The 20,055-nt window shown below is 48.5% G+C and overlaps 2 protein-coding genes and 1 non-coding gene across 3 annotated transcripts; all 3 read left to right on the forward strand.

Annotated features, from left to right (window-relative positions):
* The first annotated feature begins 2,303 nt into the window (after positions 1-2,303).
* On the forward strand, positions 2,304-11,775 carry Mtmr11 (myotubularin related protein 11). Its single transcript, XM_021196049.1, has 17 exons — positions 2,304-2,592; positions 2,951-3,041; positions 3,328-3,449; positions 3,709-3,769; positions 3,905-4,047; positions 4,495-4,573; positions 4,682-4,817; positions 5,034-5,121; positions 5,245-5,333; positions 5,418-5,542; positions 7,803-7,869; positions 8,065-8,135; positions 8,603-8,769; positions 9,040-9,213; positions 9,815-9,997; positions 10,371-10,664; positions 11,121-11,775. Exons 1-17 carry the CDS (start codon positions 2,527-2,529, stop codon positions 11,337-11,339), a joined length of 2,175 nt encoding a protein of 724 aa, XP_021051708.1. The 5' UTR covers positions 2,304-2,526; the 3' UTR covers positions 11,340-11,775.
* An 800-nt stretch (positions 11,776-12,575) lies between these two features.
* Positions 12,576-17,241, forward strand: Sf3b4 (splicing factor 3b subunit 4). Its single transcript, XM_021195900.1, has 6 exons — positions 12,576-12,677; positions 13,047-13,175; positions 13,584-14,126; positions 14,360-14,566; positions 16,286-16,459; positions 16,827-17,241. Exons 1-6 carry the CDS (start codon positions 12,644-12,646, stop codon positions 17,012-17,014), a joined length of 1,275 nt encoding a protein of 424 aa, XP_021051559.1. The 5' UTR covers positions 12,576-12,643; the 3' UTR covers positions 17,015-17,241.
* LOC115063900 lies at positions 15,997-16,124 on the forward strand. The gene has a single exon (XR_003843768.1). It is a non-coding gene; the product is annotated as a small nucleolar RNA SNORA19 (small nucleolar RNA).
* Positions 17,242-20,055: the final 2,814 nt, after the last annotated feature.

A 20,055-nucleotide genomic window follows, 5' to 3' on the forward strand; every position in this document is an offset into this window, starting at 1 on the left:
AAAAGAAAAAGGATTTCCTCATACTGCATTTTGTAAATGACATAAATTATATCTTTTTATTTAGTTTTTAAGATGCAATTTCTAAGACTGAAGGATGGTGTTAAGCTCCATGTTGTGCCTTAAACTAGAAGTACCTTTTCTCTCCATATTTTTCCAAAGTCCATAGACCAATAAAGCATAAATTACCATGACTTTATATTGTACACTCTGAGATGATCCTGAGCCCAGAGAACAGAGCCTGTTCTCTGAGATCTGGCTCTTGCTGTTCTTCTTTTCACTCCCAGGTTCCAGGCACTTTATTTTTCTTTCAATAAAGGAGCATTTGGGTAATGATTGTCTATGAGTTACTCATACACCTCTGACTGGACTGTGTCCTCTTTTTCAAAGAGGCAGTACCCAGCCACATAGCCATAGGCAAGAGGACAGAATTAGAAGCCATTATCTGCTCTGGAAACGTACATACCCTGGATTGCTAATATGTTCTTCTTTCCCTCAATCTCTGTGGACTGCAGACTCAATGAGTTATACAGGCACTCATGTCTGAATCGTTTGGATACCCAGTCACAAGTTATTGTGTATTGCCTCCTGCGCTGTTTAACAAAATACTATCATGCTTCCATGTACAATTCCTGTGCCCCCTCCTTCCCTTGGCTATGTGAGTTGGGGGTAACGGAAGTGATGGAAACTAAGGAGTGGGGTGGGAAGGACCTTGGCCTCTTTCTGTGTTTATAACTGGATCTGTGACTCATCCTGTGAGTCACTCAGCTCCACCTTCCTCCTCCAGCTACCCCTCCCAGCAGCCCTTGCTCCTGGCACAAACCTGTAACCAGAGCAGGAGTCTAAAAATGGAAAAATCTGACAGAGCTGCTTGCCTCTCTCTCCCCTTGCCATCCACTGGCCATCTTTCTGCATTTGTGCTATAGGTGGGGAGAGTCTTCCTGCTAACCTAATTCTCAGCTGCAACCCCTTTGTGCTTCTGGTTAGGTGGTGATCAGATCACTTATCTCTCCCTGTCCTGACCATTCCCTCTATATTCTGCTGTTCCCATACCTCAAGATATTAAAGAACAGAATGAGGCTTTTCAAAGGAAAGTGGTAGGGAGAAGAAAAGTAGGTGTTGGGATTTTGGCACACCTGTTCGTAAGCTGTTCCCTATTACATACTTCATTCCAGAAGACATTGAGGTGTGTGGTGGGTGGTGGTGGTCAGCAGCCTTTAGGACTTCTGCAATCAGGCATCTAGACCGGCTTGCTAGCAAGTACATACCTGTTTGTTCCAGTCTCTGCTCATGTTAGTTCACTATTTCCACAGTTGCAGCCAACAAAGAGAACTTTGGAAGCTGAGGCTGGAAGAATGTGTGCTGTGGGGAAGGGAGTGTTGAATGTCACGGCCCACCAAAGGATTGCTGCCTCTGTACAGACTCAAAAACAATAAAACAGCAGCTCATTAACACCTATTTTGTATTTCATTTCCTGTCTTCTCCGTGTTGAAACATGCTGCTCTCAAGCTGCCCTCCCTTGCATCTCTGTTCAGCACCCTACAGCCCCATCTTTGCTTTTTAAATTCAGCAGGGAAGGAGGGGGAAATGTGATCCTGGAGCTGAAAAGGTTTCCAACCTTAGCTTTCAAAGTCCAGAACATGAATCATTCATTAGGAGATCTGGTGACTGGGTTGGAGGGGCGGAGTCATGTACCTGGGGCAGGGCTTTCCAGAGGTATAGGTGGCGGCGGGAGTGGGGAGGTGCGCTCGTCGGGCGCAAAGGCTGGTTTAGACATACCACGATCTTTTTCTGGGTTTTCAAGCTCCCGCCCCACTGCCGAGATTTGCACACCAAAATACCTGTGCTATGTCTGCATCCCAGACACACCAATTTCCGTCCACTCCATTCTGCCCCTGGGCCTGTCACGCTCTCCGGAAAAGGACACAAGGTTCAGTTCCCATTATGTCCCTTTCTCAACCCGTTAGGCTGTCAGAGGAGGCTGAAAATCAACAAAATCACAAAACCCGTGAATAAACGAAACCAAAATAACTGAGTTTCCTAGTGTTTCATTTCTCATTGAGAAAGTATAGAGAGCTAGCCCAAAATGATTTCATTCCTGCTCCCCTCATCACACCCACTAATATTCACGAACAGAAAGAGACTAAAATGTGGATGTGGGTTAAGGGAATCCGGGTATTCCCCAGTTCTCCCATTCCTCCCATCTTTCTTAAACTCCTCCATTTCCTTTCTACTTTACAAAAAAAAAAAAAAAAAAAAAAAAGTGTGTATTCCCCTTTAAGGGGCTGGGCATCTTGCCTGTTCTCTTGGAGTCACCAAAGTTTCCAAAGAGCCTCTCCTGTCTGGGCAGGACACACCTTTCATATAAGACCCCCGGAACTGTGCTCCTGGTATCCTAAATGCCGCTACCGCCGTGTCCTCCCCAGCCTCTTTCTCCCCACCTCTAGGATTTAGCCTCTCCCCAGAGAGAGCGAGCATCTTTGAGGATTCCCACCCTTAGCTGCTCTACTCCCGGATGGAGCCAGGGAAATGTGGTGGGGGGGCCGGGGCCAGAGTTTCAACATTGCCCCCCCGAAGGAGGAGCCAGAGATAGGGGTAAGAAAAAGGAATGGGAGGGTGGCTAACAAGAGAGTGTGAATGGGATGCTGTGGAAATTAAGCGGGAAGGAAAAGCTCCAGAGGAGGAGAGTGTATCTGTTTTATCAACTGTCATGGAGCTCGTCTGCCTTTCTCAGTCTCATTATCCATTAACCAGCCCCTCCTTGTCTTGTCTGCCAGCCGCAGTCAGTGATCTCAATTTCCCTGAGAGGGGAGGAGAGGAGAGAAGAGAGGGGGTTGGGGGGAGAGAGAGAGAACCCGAACAAATGAACTCAATACGGGTCTCCAAAGGCAGCTACTGAAGAAAGTCCAGATTCTGAGTTTAGGGGGTCCCAGATTAACTCTCTCCCGCTCAGCTCTCTGGACAGAAGGCTAACCCAGGGAACAGGATGCCGGAGCCCAGCAGTCATCAGCTTGGCAGCTGCCTGGCCTCTGGTTGTCTCCCAGGTAATAAAATGACCTCTCTAGAGTCCTTTAAAAGTCTTCCTACCCCATTTTTTTGTTTTGTTTTCACCAAAGATACTCCCTATTCTTGTCCTCAAAGTGTTTCTGAGACTCATTCTCCTGCCTCCTTCCTCAGAGCTAGTGGAAGGCCTAGACATTGTTCATTCTGCCTTCTCACCCCGGCTATCTTTCCCTTCAATTTTACATTCTAGGGTAGATGAGTAGCCACATAGAGGTGAGGGGCAGCATTGGGGACAGTTAGACCTTTGCTTCTCTCTCCCCCTTCTAGGGGAGCATATCCTAGCATTGGCACCAGGACGAAGGAAAGGGCCAGGGCTAGACCTGCCGGGAACCCTGATCTGCACTAACCTTAGGGTAACCTTCCAGCCTTGTGGATGGCAGCGAAATCAGGTGAGGTGGTGAGTGTAATAGAAAAGACTGAAGCTGGGTGCCATGTCCCAGCAGCTGGGGGGTGGGGCGTTGAGATGGAAGACCATGAGAATTCCAGGCTAACCTAGGCTACATAGCAATGCTCAGTTTATCTTTTGTATGTATCAGTAATGGTAGAATTATTTCTATGGGAGCTGCCTTCTACAGGGGAGGGGAGGAGGCAGCAAGGCAGGACGGGGCGGCTGTCATGTCTGTAGCATCAGTCTTGTGCTTCCTTTAGGAAACTCCTCTGAGTAGTGAATATGATTTTGCCCTGATCAACATTGGGCGATTAGAGGCTGGTAAGTTTGAGGGTTTGGTAAAAGGGGCATTTGAGTCCCTACCTTCTGTTCTCAGAAGTTGGAGGACTGGGGCAGGGTGGAGTGGAGGAAATGCTCCCAGAGATATCCCATGGTCACTCTAACTCTCGACTTCAGTGAGCGGCTTGTCAAGAGTGCAGCTTCTCCGCTCTGGGTCTCAGCTTAAGTTCATTCCTGAAGAGGTTCTGATTCATGGCCGAGACTTCCGGCTGCTTAGAGTTGGTTTTGAGGCTGGAGGGCTGGCACCTCAGGCCTTCCAGGTAAGAACCCTTTACTTAGAAAAACCCTTCTCACCTAGAAACCTCAGGGCACACTCCATGCTCCATGGTCTCTCACCATTTCTCACTCCACTCCACTCAAGGAGAAGAGTGATAGTCTCATGAGGGGGAAGAACCTGAACTCTATAGTCTGGCTCTTGTCAGTTATGAGCAGCAGTAACTCTGGTAAGTTTTTACCTCTGCAAAATGGGGAGAGTTGAGTAATATTCCTAATTAATTCCCAACTTAATATTCTATGAGTCTGTGGTTTTAGATTTGTTCCTTTGACCACAGCACCCACCACTTGTGGAGGTCCCCTTCTCTAGCACCCATTTTAGCTGCTCTTCAATATTGGTGGTAAAGGCAGTAAGTAGAGAAACACATGCTCTATTTCAACCTTTTTACATCTTCAGTCTGAGGCTAAAGGATAGGATATGCTCTCCTCCCCAGGTAACCATGGCCATCGTTCAAGCCAGAGCTCAGAGCAGTCAAGTCCAGCAGTATAGAGGAATAACCCTGAGCAAAGTTGGTGAGTGATGATGCTTTGGGTCAAGGAAATGGGAAGCAAGTCTGAAATGGAAGGGGCTAGCTAGTTAGACGAAATATTTCTTCTTCCTGTTTCTCATTCTTTCTCCAGGCAAGATTTCTGGCTCTAGAAAGCCACCCATTCCTCTCTTGGAGACTTTAGAAGACTGGGAAACAGAGCGGAAGAAGCAAGGGGCCAGAGGCTGGAGGGTTAGCACGGTCAATGAGAGGTTCGATGTAGCTACCAGGTGATGGCTCAATCTGCCCTTCTCCTGCACCTCTCCCAATCTTCCCAGAGGTCCTTGATCCTCCAAGCCAGTACTTCCCATAAATTCCAGCCTCTGACACTACTGGTTTCAAAACCCGAGATCTCTTGGAATGGTCTTTCCAAAGTAACGTCCTTGTTAGAACAGCTTTCTTAGCACAGGTCACTGAAAGGCTGTGACTTCACTCTTGTTTTGCAGTCTTTCAGGTTACTTCTGGGTCCCTAATGGACTTCTGGACAGTGATGTCAGAAGAGCATTTGTACATTTCCATCAGGGGCGTGGACCGGTCAGTCTGAAACTAGAGGGTCAGGGGACAAGGGCTGGAAGGGCTTGCTGGGAGGCCATCGTGGGGGCAAAGGTAGCTTAAATGTAGTTCCTTCACAATGACCTTCCTCTCACTCATCTGAAGCGCCTGTCCTGGCACCACCCGGGAGGCAGTGACCTTCTTCGATGTGGAGGCTTTTATATAGCAAGTGACCCTAACAAGGAAGATATCAGGTGAGGGGTCTTGATGAGACCCAAGGGCTAGGTATTCTGAGAAGACCCCTTTCCTTCATTCCCAACTCCCTTTCTCCCCTCCAGAGCAGTGGAGTCGCTGCTACAGGCTGGGCACTCTGATGTTGTCTTGGTAGAGACCATGGATGAGATGCCTAGTCTTGCTGATATCCAACTTGCCCACTTGAAACTGAGGGCCCTTTGCCTGCCTGGTGAGAATACCCTTTGAACCCTCAACCCTAACCTGGTTTACTATTTTGCATATTATAGATCCTTTAGCCCACTGACCTTTCATTTTTCTATCCCATCCTCATTGCCTACAGACTTACCAATAACCTGTTTTCCCACAATTTTTTTTTGTTTTTAATTTATTTTGAAATAGTCTCTGCCTCTCTCTATGTAGTGACCTGGAGCTCACTGTGTAGACCAGGCTGACCTCAAATTCTCAGATCTACCTGCCTCCCTCCTATCTGGGTTTAAAGGCATGTACTACCACACCCTGATCCCTAACATTAAAAATAAAACTATTGGCTGAATATGGGTGTGGTGGCACATACCTGTAATCACAGCATTTAGGTAGTAAAATCAAGAGGATTGCTTTGAGTTAAGGGCCAGCCTGGGCTATGTACACAAGACCCTATCTCAAAACAAAAAATGAAAATAAAAAAGCTTTATGAAATTCACTTTACCCATCTTAAGTGTACAATGAATTTTATTTATAATATTGTATACCCATAAAAGCCTTTTAAAAATGTTCAGAATAGCTGGGTGTGGTGGCGCATGCCTTTAATCCCAGCACTCGGGAGGCAGAGACAGGCGGATTTCTGAGTTCAAGGCCAGCCTGGTCTACAGAGTAAACCCTGTCTCGAAAAAAAAAAAAATGTTCAGGATTAAATCTAAGGCCTTCATTCATAATTCATAACCAGACTTAGGAAACTGCTACTAGATTTTTTTTTTTAAAGTAGGATGGGTTTTTGTTTGTTCGGGTTTGTTGTAGTTGTTTGGAAATCGTTTATTTTTTATTTTTTTCAAAATGGGGTTTCTCTATGTAGCCCTGGCTGTCATGGAACTCACTATGTAGACCAGGCTAGCCTCAAACTCAGAGATCCACCCGCTTCTGCCTCTTTAGTGCACCATATACTTTATAATTTATTTTATATTTAATCATGTGTATATGTGTGTGTGTGTGTGTGCGCGCGTGCGTGCGTGTGTGTGCGTGCCGTGTATTCGGGGGCACCTGTGAAGGCTAATGGTATTGGATCGCCTGAGCCTGGAAGCTGGAGTTACAGGTAGCTGTGATATACTGTCAGGGTTCTGAGACCCAAAGAGGTCATGTGGAAGAGCAATGTTCAGTCTTAATCACCAGGCCATCTCCTCAACCCCCACTACCAAACCTTTTTTTGTTTGTTTGTTTGATTTTTGAGACATGGTTTCTCTGTGTAGCCCTGGCTGTCCTGGAACTCACTTTGTAGACCAGGCTGGCCTCGAACTCAGAAATCGGCCTGCCTCTGCCTCCCAAGTGCTGGGATTAAAGGCGTGCGCCACCACCACCCAGCTCAAACCATTATTTTATTCTGTTTTTGTTTTGTGAGCCAGGGTTCTCTGTGCAGCTTTGGCTGTTCCTAGAACTCACTCTGCAGACCAGGCTGGCTTTGAATTCAGAGGTCTTCCTGCCTTAGCCTCCCACATGCTGGGATTAAAGGTGTATACCATCACTGCCCAGCTCTGGTTTTGGTTTTTGTTTTTGTTTTTTGAGACTGTCTTACTGTATAGCTCTGGTTGTCCTGGAACTTACTATATAGACCAGGCTGGTCTCAAATTCAAAGATATGTCTGCCTCTGCCTCTGAGTGCTGAGATTAAAGGCACGCATCACACACATCTTAACCAGACTTCTCATCCCATCTGTGTAGCTGGTCTTTGCTACTTTGTGGATTTGTCTTTTTCCAACCCTTTATCCTTCCTACCTCCAGTTTCAGCCCCTATCACTAGATAGGAAAGAAAGAATGGTTGTGTGTGTGTGTGTGTGTGGGAGAGAGAGAGAGAGAGAGAGAGAGAGAGAGAGAGAGAGAGAGAGAGAGAGAGAGAGCTGAATCTAATTTCTTTCCTTTTGTTTCTTCTTTGAGCACAACTACTAACAAACTTCAACCAACCTCCCTGAAGGACCAACCTCTAGGGGCTCTAGCATTTATATACCCTCTGAAAAGTCCCCAGAATTTCAAATGTCACACAATCGAAGAAACTATCTGTAGATGGCAAAGCTATGCCTCTGCTAGAGCACGAGGCAAATCATAGTCAGCTGCTGTGGACAGTCTGAAGCAGCTCCCACCCCACACCTGGGATTAAAATGAAAAGACAGTTTTATAATTGTGCTTTTAAAGGAACCAAAATTCCAAAATTGTCACTACATATCTGGGTACAGACCTGGATCCTGGGTTCTGATCTCCTTGTCTTTCTTGTTCCCTCTGTGCTAGACTCATCTGTAGCTGAAGATAAATGGCTCTCAGCCTTGGAAGGAACACGGTGGTTGGACTATGTCAGGTATGCCTAGCCTTCTAATGGTTAATAATTCCTACTTCTCCAACCTTCTCTTGACTTAGGCTTTCCAGTGGCCTTCCATCAAACCACCCTGTTTCCCAAGACTGTTACTGTTGTTGTTCAGGAGGAGGATCAGGCATTTGGGAATATGCTTCTCTTCCAATACATTACTCCCTTCTTCGTCACATGTCCTTCCAGGTCTTGTCTTCGAAAGGCCAGCGACATCTCAGTATTAGTGACATCTCAGATCCGTTCTGTAGTGCTTCAAGGTGAGTTTCTTGGGCCAGCTCCTTCCATTCCTTACCACTGTCCTTCCTGTGATTGGATGGTGTGGGAGGGGAGCTTCTTTGTGCCCCTTTAGTACTAGCATCTTCCTGTGAGTGCTATATCCTTCAGAGCTACTCAGTCCCCTACTGTGACAGCTGTCCCTAATTCCAATCTGGTTTTAGTCCTCCTTGCTCCTTCATCAGTGGATGGGGAAGGGGCAGGGTGAGAAGGGCACTGGAGACACTGGTTTGGGAAGTGTGGCTCCGCTTTCTCTGTGATAATGGGTGTTTCTAGAAGGTGAAGTCTATGAAGTGACTCATTTGAGCTTTCTCTTCACTTTTCTGTGCCCTCTCACTCCTGCCTTCCCCCACTTTCTTTTATGTGCCCCTCCCCCTTTCCCCTGTTTCTTCTTCTCATTCCCTCCTGCCCTAGTTTCTTGGACCCCCTTCTTTGTCCCTTTGTTACCCAGAGCTTGGTGACCGTGATTTCAATGGCCTCCTCTCTTCACTCGTCCAGCTGCTTTTGGCTCCGGAAGCCCGGACATTGTTTGGTTTCCAGTCACTAGTGCAACGAGAGTGGGTGGCAGCTGGACACCCCTTCCTGACCAGGCTTGGGGAGACTGGGGCCAGTGAGGAGGTGAGGACGCTTTAGGTTTTTTTGTTTGGAGCAGGGTAACATTACTAAAGGGAAGAGGGTGAGAAAATGATAAGGCCTAGCCCACTAGACACGAACCCCCTCTGAATGGGCTGCTGGGCTGAGTGGACACTCATGAAAGTCAGCCTTGAACCCCTACTCTACTCTCATTCCTGTTGTAACCCCTGACCTCCTTAGTGTCCTGTTCTGGGTCCTTGTTCTTCCCTTTATCGGATGCTTGCAGATGCCTCCCCGACTGTTTTCTCTTCTCAGGCCCCGGTGTTTCCTCTCTTCCTTGACTGTGCCTGGCAGCTCCTCCAGCAGTTTCCAGCGGAATTTGAATTCTCTGAGTTTTTCCTTCTTGCTCTTCATGATAGCATCAGGGTTCCGGACACTCTCACCTTTCTGAGAAACACTCCCTGGGAACGCGGGAAGAAGGGTGGACAGGTCAGTGGCCTCTTTTTAATTTTATCCTGTTGGGCATTTCAAACTTTGGAATTTGGTCTTGGTTTAGGAAGCTTGAGGTTTGGGGAAGGGGTTGGGGGTGGGCGTTCACTCTTAGAATCAGATTTTTGTTTTGTATGTGATGCCAGAAATAGGAGGTAAGGTTTATAATTTGTTCCAAATGTGGGAACACAAACTGGTTTAACCATCCTTGTTTAAAAATTATTTTGAGTTTGTGCTCAATTATGTGTGTGAACATGACCGTGTGCATGCCACAGTCCTGTGGAGGTCAGAGGCCAACCTCAGGCATTAGCCCTCACCTTCCACCTACTGAGACCAAGTCCCTGTTGCTTGTCTGCCGCTTACTCCAGGCTAGCTGGAGCAGGAGCTTCTAGGGATTCTTGTCTCCCCCCCCNCCCCCCCCCCCCCCCCCGCCCCAAACCATCCTGTAGTAGCACTGAAATGGCAGACCCTGAGCTATGTGTGTGGCTTTGTGTAGGTTCCAGGAAATCAAACTCAGGTCCTCACTCTCAATGGTTTTATCCACAAAACCAATCCTGAGCTCAAAGCACTCATCATCTGTTTCTTTGCTTCCTCTATTTAGTTCAACTCATATACACAAGTTTACACCCCCGAGTACTCCCAGCCCATAGCTGGAAGCTCTGCTAATTTACATCTGTCTGTCTGGGACTGGGATTTACGCTACAGCAAGGAACAGATATCACAGTTCCTTAATCCTGGCTACGATCCAGAGCATTGCTCAGACAGCAGGTTCCCTAGACAGCAGGTAAGATGCCTACACTTCAACTCCCTTGATTCTCTCAGGTCCCCACTACCAGATGAGAACGACAGGGTATCCAGGTCCCTCAGAGAAAGATACCGCTATCTTTTATAGCTGTCACTTGCAGCCAGCCTTCAGCAAGACAGATGTTCTAGAATAGCAGAGAACATTCTTTTGGTCTTCATCTGTCTTTTTGGTTCATGTCCATATATTACACGTTTCTCTAAAATCAACCTAATAAGCCCAAAGCCCTAAAGTCTGCTGAGGAGAAGGGAGGTCAGAGGGAGGGGGCTGCAGTTTGTCACTGGCACAATGAGTTGGGGTGCGGCTAGGTATCCCTCCCCACTTCTCAGCTGTCTGTTGACTTCTTCTCTTTTAGCCAAGCCTCATGGTTCCTGGACCCCCTAGTTCTATGTGGCTGTTCTCTAGAGGGGCCCTGACCCCCCTGAATCAGCTCTGTCCTTGGCAAGACAGCCCCTCCCTGCTGGCAGTCTCTTCTCATTGGCTCCCTCGACCTGCCAGATCCTCCGAAAGCCTAGCTGACCAGGAATGGGGTCTCCCCTCACATTGGGGAGCTTGCCCTTTACCTCCTGGGCTACTGCTGCCTGGATATCTGGGACCACAGATCAGGTTCTGGAAACGCTGTTACCTGAGGGGCAGGCCTGAGGTCCAGGTGAGAAGGGAAGACAGACTGGATGGGGGAGAATGAGCTGGAGAGGCAAAGGGCTGGGAGAACTGGGGAGTAGCATTGTATTTATCAAACTGGGTCCACTTGGGATAGGAGGCAGTGGGAAAACTGCCCGAGGCTTGGATCATGTAGAATCTAGAGCACTGTTAGAAAGGGAAAGATCATTTAAGACTCTAGAAGTACCAAGGATCTTAATAGAAAACTAGTCAGGTAGTTGTGGCACATACCTTTTAATCCTAGTTCTCAGGAGGCAGAAGCAAGTGGATCTCTGAGTTTGAGACCAGCCTGGTCTACAAAGCTAGTTCCAGAACAGACAGGGCTACAGAGAAACCCATCTGGAAAAACAAAACAAACCAACCAAAAAACAGAAGGAAAAAAAAAAAAAAAAAAGGAACCAGCCCTGTAACAATCTTCCTTTGTGCCCTCTTTGCCTCTCCACAGATGGGCTCCTCAGCTCTTACAATCTCTGATCTTCAGGAAGAGCTGTCTCATCTTCAGGAACTATTAAGAAAATGGACACCAAGAATATCTCCTGAGGACCACAGCAAGAAAAGAGATTCAAAGAGCATCCTCTCTCAGATCCAAAGAGCATCCTCTCTCAGATCCGCTGAAGCTGCTAGCATTCTCAGAGGCAGGGCAGAGGGCACCGGCTTCTGCTGAGCCTCGTGTCTGACCTTGGCGCCTCAGCTTTGGCATTCCAGTCTGCAGAGCTCACTTAGGCAGCCGGGTTCTGTAGCAGATGGTGGCGCTACCAACCTCCAGGGCTCCCGATTTGATTGATTCCTGGGGCTATTTTCATTTCTTGTGATTTGAAAACTAAGGAACAAGACCAGTTCAGAATGTGATTGCCTTTTTTCCCCAGGCAATTCTGTACCTTTTGGATGGCCGTCAAAACTGTGATATGAGAGACCCTTTTCATCAGTCCCAACAGTGATGCCCTAGAGACCTCATTCTCAACCCCTCAACACTACTTTGAAATCTTTTCTTAGTCTTCTGTGGGAACGGGGTGAATAAGGGAGAAACCCTCTCCTCCCACTGTATGTTTTCATAGCAGCATTTCTATTTAAGGAGTTCATTAAAGCACAGTATTTCTACACATTGCTGGTATTTTCTTGTGTTGAATGAAGATCTCAGCAAAGCGGTGGGGGTGGGGGGGAAGGTGTGAACTGAGAAAAGCACCCATATTATTGTAAGGAAATAAAGGATCCAAGTCAGGCGTGGCTTGGCAGAAATTCACATAAAATATGGGGGAAGGGGTCCGCACACCTTTTTTTGAGACATGGTCTCTATGTGTACGTGAGGCCAGCTTGGAACTCTTTGTTTTTCGAGACAGGTTTTCTGTGTGGCCATGGCTGTCCTGGAACTCGTTCTGTGGAGCTGGCTAGCCTTTAACTCAAGAGATCCATGTTTGCTCCTTAAAGCTTCGATACCGGTCCGCAAACCAACCCGGTTTCCTGTCCCAGATTTCCCAAGATAAGCGGAGCTTTGACACTTAGGGGAAAACAAAATCCCTCGGGCTCAAGCCTAGGCCGCGGGCGAGTCTGCACGAGCGCCGGGGACCTCGTTAGGAATCGGTCGCTCCCGAAGGCAGCCCTGGCCCTGCACTTGGCGGGACGGCGCCTAGCGCACAGCCCTGCGTCACAGACGTACAAAGCCTGGCTTCGCATTTGAAGGTGCGCCTGGGGAGCCGTGGGAGCCTCTAACGGGCTGGAGGTGTCCAGGGCCTCAGTTAACTGGATCGAGGCGGGCTGAACACGTCTGTTCCGCCCCGGCCGCTTCGGCAGCCCCAGAGCGCCTCTCCCTGCCGAAAGACACCGATCCGACGCCTAAGATGGCCGCGATCGCTTCCGGTTTCTCCCCCTGTCGCCGGCCCCGCCGGACGTGAGCCTTGGCCCGGAAGTGGAAGTAGTAACTGAGGTCAGGGGGCGGTGCTGCTGCTTAGAGACGGCGGGAGCCCTTTCGCCATGGCTGCCGGGCCGATCTCCGAACGGAATCAGGGTAATTGGGAGAGAGGAGCCCAAGATAGGGGCGGGGAGGCGGAGGGCAGATTAGTGGCAGAAGCGTTTCCCCAGGGGTGGGAGACGAGATGCCTCCCGGGGTGAGACCGACCTCTGGGCGCCTGGCTGGCCGCGAGGCCGGGCGCAGGCCGAGGCCTGTGAGAAGCGATGCTTCTAGATCCAGCTCCCTCCACCAGGAAGACAAAAGCCTCCCCGGAGTTCAGGACCAGCAGGAACGCCAATTTAGACGTAGCGGATTTTCTAGACGACGAAGGCAGAGGGAGTTTCAGGGCTTTAGGTGACGGCTTTTGGTGTATTGGCATCTTTTTCACTGCCGACTTTGTCCTTATCTCCTGCTTCTTCCCTTTAGATGCCACGGTGTACGTGGGCGGTCTGGACGAGAAAGTGAGCGAGCCGCTGCTGTGGGAGCTCTTTCTCCAGGCAGGGCCAGTGGTCAACACCCACATGCCAAAGGACAGAGTCACTGGCCAGCACCAGGGTGAGTAGGGTACAGGGCCAGGAATCAGCCGCTGGTCACCGCTGCTTTGGAATGAGCAACCTAAAGATTGCTTTCCCCTTCAGCTTCCGTACCCAGTTTCTGGAATATTTTCCCTTAGATCTAGTTACTGGAACCATTCTCCAAAGAAGTAAAAGTATCCCTCTATCATGTCTTGTTTGTTTGTTTGTTTTATTTTCAAGACAGAGGTTCTCTGTGTAGCCCTGGCTGTCCTAGGTCTTGCTCTGTAGACCAGGCTGGTCACGATCTCTGAGATCCTGAGTGGTGGGATTAAAAGTAGGTGTCGCCACCCAGTTATTACCCGTCGCGTTCTTTGTGTCTGGAGGCTGGGGAGTTACCGCTTCATTTTGAGTCTCCCCCGCGTGATGTTTGGTTTCCATTGGTCCCCAGGCTATGGCTTTGTTGAATTCCTAAGTGAGGAAGATGCTGACTACGCCATTAAGATTATGAACATGATCAAACTCTATGGGAAGCCAATACGGGTGAACAAGGCCTCAGCTCACAACAAAAACCTGGATGTGGGAGCCAACATTTTCATCGGAAATCTGGACCCAGAAATTGATGAAAAGCTGCTTTACGATACTTTCAGCGCCTTTGGAGTCATCCTACAGACCCCCAAGATTATGCGGGACCCCGACACAGGCAACTCCAAGGGTTACGCCTTTATTAATTTTGCTTCCTTTGATGCTTCGGATGCAGCAATCGAGGCCATGAATGGGCAGTACCTGTGTAACCGCCCTATCACTGTGTCTTATGCCTTCAAGAAGGACTCTAAGGGTGAACGCCACGGCTCAGCAGCTGAACGACTTCTGGCAGCCCAGAACCCACTGTCCCAGGCTGACCGGCCTCACCAGCTGTTTGCAGATGCACCCCCTCCACCCTCCGCCCCCAATCCCGTGGTTTCATCCCTGGGTTCTGGACTTCCTCCACCAGGTACAGCTTGGAGTTCAGACTGTGCTAGTGAGGCCCTCGGGAGGGAGGGTCAGGAGGCAGAAGCAGCCCCAGCAGAATAAGCTGCTAAGCTGGTGGGCAGTGAGACAGAAGTGAGGAGTTCTGGCGGAAGGGAAGAAGTTGGTGAATTTCCTAGGGAAGCTTGAGGGAAGCCTTGGGGGTGGGGGTGGGGCTGGAGCTCTGCAAGACATAACTGTCTCCCATTTCTTTCACAGGCATGCCACCTCCTGGCTCGTTCCCACCTCCAGTGCCACCTCCTGGGGCCCTCCCTCCTGGGATACCCCCAGCCATGCCCCCACCACCTATGCCACCTGGGGCTGGAGGACATGGCCCCCCAGCAGCAGGAACTCCAGGGGCTGGACATCCTGGTCACGGACACTCACATCCTCACCCATTCCCCCCAGGTGGGATGCCCCATCCAGGTAAGTGCTCTGTGCTGGGAAGGAGTTGAGCTTGTGAGAGGGGCCTTTCTTACACCTCTCCTGATAGTCTTTGTCTTGGATGAAAGCAGTCCAGAGTCGTCCTGTTCTTCAGAAAACAAACAGTACTTTGTACGTGTTGGTGCTCCTGTTTTATCTCCAGTTCTTATATTTTCTAAAGGATAGCTTGTACTTGGCAGAACTCTCAACCTTTCTCCTCCGCTTCCATGGTTGCCAAATCTAGAAGACATTTCTGCTTTTGGTTTTTTGAAACAGGGGTTCTCTGTGTAGCCCTGGCAGTGTCAAACTCAGAGATCCTCTTGCCTCTGCCTCCCAAGTGCTGGGGTTAAAGGCGTGCATATTTCTAGATTTTCTAATGTCAACCATAGCAACCTGGATCAGCTCCTTTTTTTATGTTTGTGTAGATTTTTTGCTTGGTTCTCTTTTCTTTGTTTATCTGTAGTGTTAGATGTGAAGGTTCTGATTTATCCTGAGTCTCTGGTCTGAGGTTCTTGGCAGGCTAGAAAGGCAGTGCTCACCCACACATTACTTTCCTCTTTCCGACACCGTCTTCAGTAGTTCTCACTTGTAGGCGCCCAGTTTCCAGCTCTGGGGCTTTGTCTGTTCTGTCCTCTGCTTTGCATAGCAAGTCTAGCTTATGTTTTTGTCATTGGTCACAAGCCAGTGCTCTCGACTGCACTCACTGTCACTGTGACTCAGGTTCTCTGTCTCTCATCTACTTTCACCGAGTAACTTTTCCAGGGTATTCACAGACATTTCCTTAAAATTCTTCTGTTGCCTTTACTTACAGAAGAAAACCTGGTCTCACTGCTGGCGCTCAGCGTTAGGTCCTCTTGGTTGGCTGAGCTTACAGGCATTAGCATGTCTACTGTTTGGTGTTCACGCATGACAAACTTTAGGCTTGGAGCAGTTGACATCCACTCTCTTGTCTTCTTAAGGACTCCTTTTTGAGTGATTGGGGTTTACAGTGTAGCCCTGGCTAGTCTGGAACTCTCTGTAGACTAGGCTAGCTCATACTCACATTGATCTACATGCTTCTGCCCCCCTAGTGCTGGGATTAAAAGTGTGTACTACCATGGCAGGCTAAAATTTTCTTTTCTTTTTTATATAATTTAGTGGGTTTTTTAAATTTTGTTTTGTTTTTTGAGCCAGTCTCCTGTGGCGCAGTCTGGTCTCAACTTGCCAGGTACTTAGTTAGCTGCTGCTAATCTTTCTACCTTTAGCGTTCTGGGCAATGCAGATGTGTGCTCCCAGGCCTGATCTTCCTAAGGGGTTCTTACTGGCCTTTTAGAATTAAGCCTTTGCACAGGCATATATCTTCCACCAAGCCCTGCCCTACACAAAGCAAAAGTTCTGCTTGTTTTATACTTGGCTGTCAACATCTCTCTGCTTAAGTTGGAGAAGGAAAATGAGTGCACATTTCATTGTCTTTTTTTTCTTCACATCAAGAGAAAAGATATTTCTGATGTGCTAAATAAACCTGGGGGAATATTAGCAGCATGGTTACTTTAACCAGTGTTGTCAGCCACCTCAGACAAAGATGGGCTGAGCGTGTAGAGCTGGCTGGGCTTTACCGGAGGGAGGGAGGAAGAGGTGTCATCGAGTGGTGTCATCGAGTTTGTGTTGTCATTTTGCTCTCTTCTGTTTTCTTTCCCTGGTTTCCTGTTTGTCTCTGTCTCCTTGTGTGGTTTATTTCCATAGGGATGTCCCAGATGCAGCTGGCCCACCATGGCCCCCATGGCCTAGGACACCCCCATGCTGGGCCTCCAGGCTCTGGGGGGCAGCCGCCACCTCGGCCACCTCCTGGAATGCCTCATCCTGGACCACCTCCAATGGGCATGCCGCCCCGAGGGCCTCCTTTTGGATCTCCCATGGGTGAGTGGGTGCTAGCCCATTTCTTATCTTTGCCTGTGTGTGTGTGTGGGGGGGGAGAGACAGAGGGAGGGAGGGAGGGAGAGACAGAGACAGGCAGGCAGGCAGAGGCATGTACCATCGAGCTGTTGGTCTACGTATTTGTAGACTAGGCTGGCCTCGAACTCAGAAATCCGCCAGTCTCTGCCTGCCGAGTGCTGGGATTAAAGGCGTGTGTCACCACGCCCAGCTGGTCCACGTATTCTTACAGCTTTGCCCCTCGCCCTGGGGTCTGGTGCCCTTTCTTTGACTTCCCACATTCTCATCCCTACTGATCTCCACATTAGCTGCTTCCTGTTTTCATTTTTGTTAACTCTTTTTCTTCCTGCAGGTCACCCAGGTCCCATGCCTCCACACGGCATGCGTGGGCCTCCTCCATTGATGCCCCCTCATGGATACACTGGTCCTCCAAGACCCCCTCCCTACGGCTACCAGCGGGGACCCCTCCCACCACCCAGACCCACTCCACGGCCCCCAGTTCCACCTCGTGGTCCTCTTCGAGGCCCACTTCCTCAGTAAATTGCCGTCCTTTGTCTCCTCCTTTTATCCTCCCTGTATCTTCATTTCTTGGACCAATCAGAGATGCTATAGCCTGTCAGGGCTAATGTACTGACCCTTCTCAGTAACTCTGTCCCCATTCCAATGTCATGTTTTCCACAGGGGATTTTTCTTCATTTTTATTTTGAAATGTTGGTCCTAATTTCTTTACACATGTATAGAAAAATAAAACTATGCTTCTTGTTTGTTCTCTGGTGAAGTAACTTGTTAGGAGAAGTCTGGGTTTGTGGGAGGAACAGTATGAAAGAGGGACGGTGTTTGCGTTGTAAGGATTTATCTCGCATGCACTTGGAATAGAGCTTATCTTGTTATAGTATGGGGGCATTAGCAACAGAAATAAAATGTCTGGTGATAATTGCTAGCAAAGAGTGATGGGCACAAGGGTATCCATTGTAGCAGAAACTCCAGATAGGATGCAACAACCAAGGAGCTGGGAGGACAGCTCAGCAGTAGTGCATCCTGGGTACTTGCTCTGCGTTCCTTCCTTGACATCAGAGGGGAAAGATGATACATTCTTGTGAAATGTATATGAAATAGGTACTGTGTGTGTGTGTATCCACCCATATATATGATTGGTTACCTTATCTAGGGGGTAGTGCATATATGTGTGTGCACGTTTGCTTATATTTAAAAAAAATAGATGAGCAACCAGTGGAAAGAAAATTAAAGTATGGAGGGAAGCGTGCCTTTTTTTTTTTTTTTTGAGCTGGTTTTTGTAACTCTGGCTCTACTAGAATTCACTAGGTAGACCAGGCTGGCCATGAGCTCAGATCTGCCTCTGCTGGCGTTGAAGACATGCACCATGCTCAGAGGGAGCTTCAGCTCCTGCGTGTTGTCACCGTGGCTTTCATCTGGAGCCATGTGAATGTCTTAATTCCTAGACAGAGTGAGTGATGCTTCTATCTTAGTCCTGATCTTGTCCACATTCTCGGTTCTTCCAAACAATTTCCACTCTTAACATTTATGGTTCCTGCAAAGGCTTGGCTGGTGACCAGGATGAACACAGCGAGTGTTAAACTGTCAGAACGTCTAGCTTGGTCTGAATGTTCAGGAAGACTTCTTCGGGGAAACAGTGATGTCTGTAGTGGTCAGAAGATGATGTTACTAGTCAGCCATGGTGGTGCGTGCCTTTGACCCCGGCAGAGGCTGAGGCAGGTGGATCTCTTGAGTTCAAGACCAGTCTGGCCTACATAGTTCCTAGGACAAGCCAGAGTTAAAAAGATGATTTAGCCTAATCCTAACCCAGAAGCCTTACCTGGTACTCAACTGGCCTTGTCTTCCTGCCTGTCAATAGAATGCTGGAATTGGGAGGTTGCCATGCTCCTGGCTGGAGTTATCTTGAAAGGTGGATCTAGCACTAAGGCCGTGTGAAGGCTGGCTGAGGTCGGAGCCAGGTTGGGCTCCTGGAGGTTTTAGTGCTTTTCAGCTCTTTTTCATTGGTGACCATGAAAACCCTTCAAAACGACCATGAGGTAAGGGGGGGGATGCTGTGGGCACTTTGCCCGGGAATATAAGCTGCCCTAGTTGATATGTTAATCAGGCATCCAGGTAGTAAAGGTGACTAAGCAGGTGGAGACAGGTTTGTATTAGAGATGTAAATATGAGACTCAACAATAGACAACAATAGCAAGACTGTGAAGCTGTCTGATGTGGACAAGAAAATGCTTAAGTGGAACCTGGGAATGCCCCACCCCTTACGGAGCCTGCAAGCCTGAAAAAACCAGAGTGTTGATGAACCCTGTCCTGGGGGCTGGGGAGGTGTTGAAGTACTTGTTTTAAGTCTCCCCTCAGAATTTAAAATAAACTTCATGTTTTCCCTTTTAATTTGCTTGCAGTCCTGGGGACTGAATCCTTGGCCCTCTTTATACTTTTCATTTTGATACAGGGTCTAAGATGCCCTTAGACTCATTCTGTAGCCCAGACAGGCATAGAACTCTGTCTCCTGATTAGCTGGGACTCCAGGCTTATGCTACCCTTGGCTGATGGGGACTATATTTCTTCTGCGAAGCTAGTAAATAGTGCAGAATATGCAGAATCACCTGAAAGAGAACACAGCTTCCCACCAGCAAGGCCTGGCTATAACCTAAAATGGGGAATGATGTGTCTAAAAGACGTATTAAACCTTAAGAGGGTTCATCAATGAAAGCCTAGTAAAGGGCTAGTCCCTGGGGCCCATGTGGGCAGAGCTGTTCCAAGTGCCATCCTGGAAAGAGTACTCCAGCCAGCAGACTGAGAGTTCTTCTAGAGCATTGGCAAAGCTTCCCCGCTCGTAGAGGTGGGGCAGAGAGTTGTTGCCAGGAGAGTTTTTGGATTCATTGGCATCCTACTGGGGATGGCCAGATGCCATTAAAGATACAAGTTCTCTCATTCAGTTATGTCACTGGTGACTTATACTGACATGGTCCTGATTTGGCTTAAGGGGGAGACTGGACACAAAAATCTTCAGTCTAGGTGAGAGGTAACTTTTTAGGATAAATTAGTATCTATTATGACTTTCAGTCAATTGTGAACCTTACCGACCCATACATTTCCAAAATCCAGCATTGGGTCCTACAAAACTTAGGCTCACATCCCTAGCATAGTAAATTCAGCATGTCAAATGGCACCTGGGAAATCTCTGAGAACGCAGGCTGCCAGTCTTCTGTATTCAGTAGCTTCCAGCATCCTAGACCACACTTAACTGAGCAGACTCATGGTGTTACAGCTAAAAGAGATGCCTAGTCCAAAACACTAGACAAGAAGCCTGTGCTTCCCAGAGGCAGGGAACCTGGTCAAAACCAGCGGTGGAGACCTGGGGTATGCTTGGGTCAGTGCTCTTTCCAGACAATCCCGAGGTCTTATCTGGAGTAGACTGGTTCAGGTTGTACATCCTCCAAGCACCTCTGGATCTGTCAGTCCAGGTTATCTGACAATAAAACAGAAAAGATTCAGGAAAAGGAGGACCCAAGCCAGTGTACGTACACACACACACACACACACACATACACACCCCAAAGAGGGGG

The sequence above is a fragment of the Mus pahari genome, chromosome 4 (assembly GCF_900095145.1).
Source record: "Mus pahari chromosome 4, PAHARI_EIJ_v1.1, whole genome shotgun sequence".
Classification (NCBI taxonomy): Eukaryota; Metazoa; Chordata; class Mammalia; order Rodentia; family Muridae; genus Mus; species Mus pahari.

Bases quoted from the DNA above. Each gene is read 5' to 3' on its own strand.
- Mtmr11 (XM_021196049.1), top strand. From the start codon at position 2,527: ATGTGGTGGGGGGGCCGGGGCCAGAGTTTCAACATTGCCCCCCCGAAG. The intron at 4,574-4,681 runs GTGAGTGATGAT...TTCTTTCTCCAG, and splicing joins AATAACCCTGAGCAAAGTTG to GCAAGATTTCTGGCTCTAGA. The intron at 5,543-7,802 runs GTGAGAATACCC...CCTCTGTGCTAG, and splicing joins GAGGGCCCTTTGCCTGCCTG to ACTCATCTGTAGCTGAAGAT.
- Sf3b4 (XM_021195900.1), top strand. From the start codon at position 12,644: ATGGCTGCCGGGCCGATCTCCGAACGGAATCAGG. The intron at 13,176-13,583 runs GTGAGTAGGGTA...ATTGGTCCCCAG, and splicing joins AGTCACTGGCCAGCACCAGG to GCTATGGCTTTGTTGAATTC. The intron at 16,460-16,826 runs GTGAGTGGGTGC...TTCTTCCTGCAG, and splicing joins TCCTTTTGGATCTCCCATGG to GTCACCCAGGTCCCATGCCT.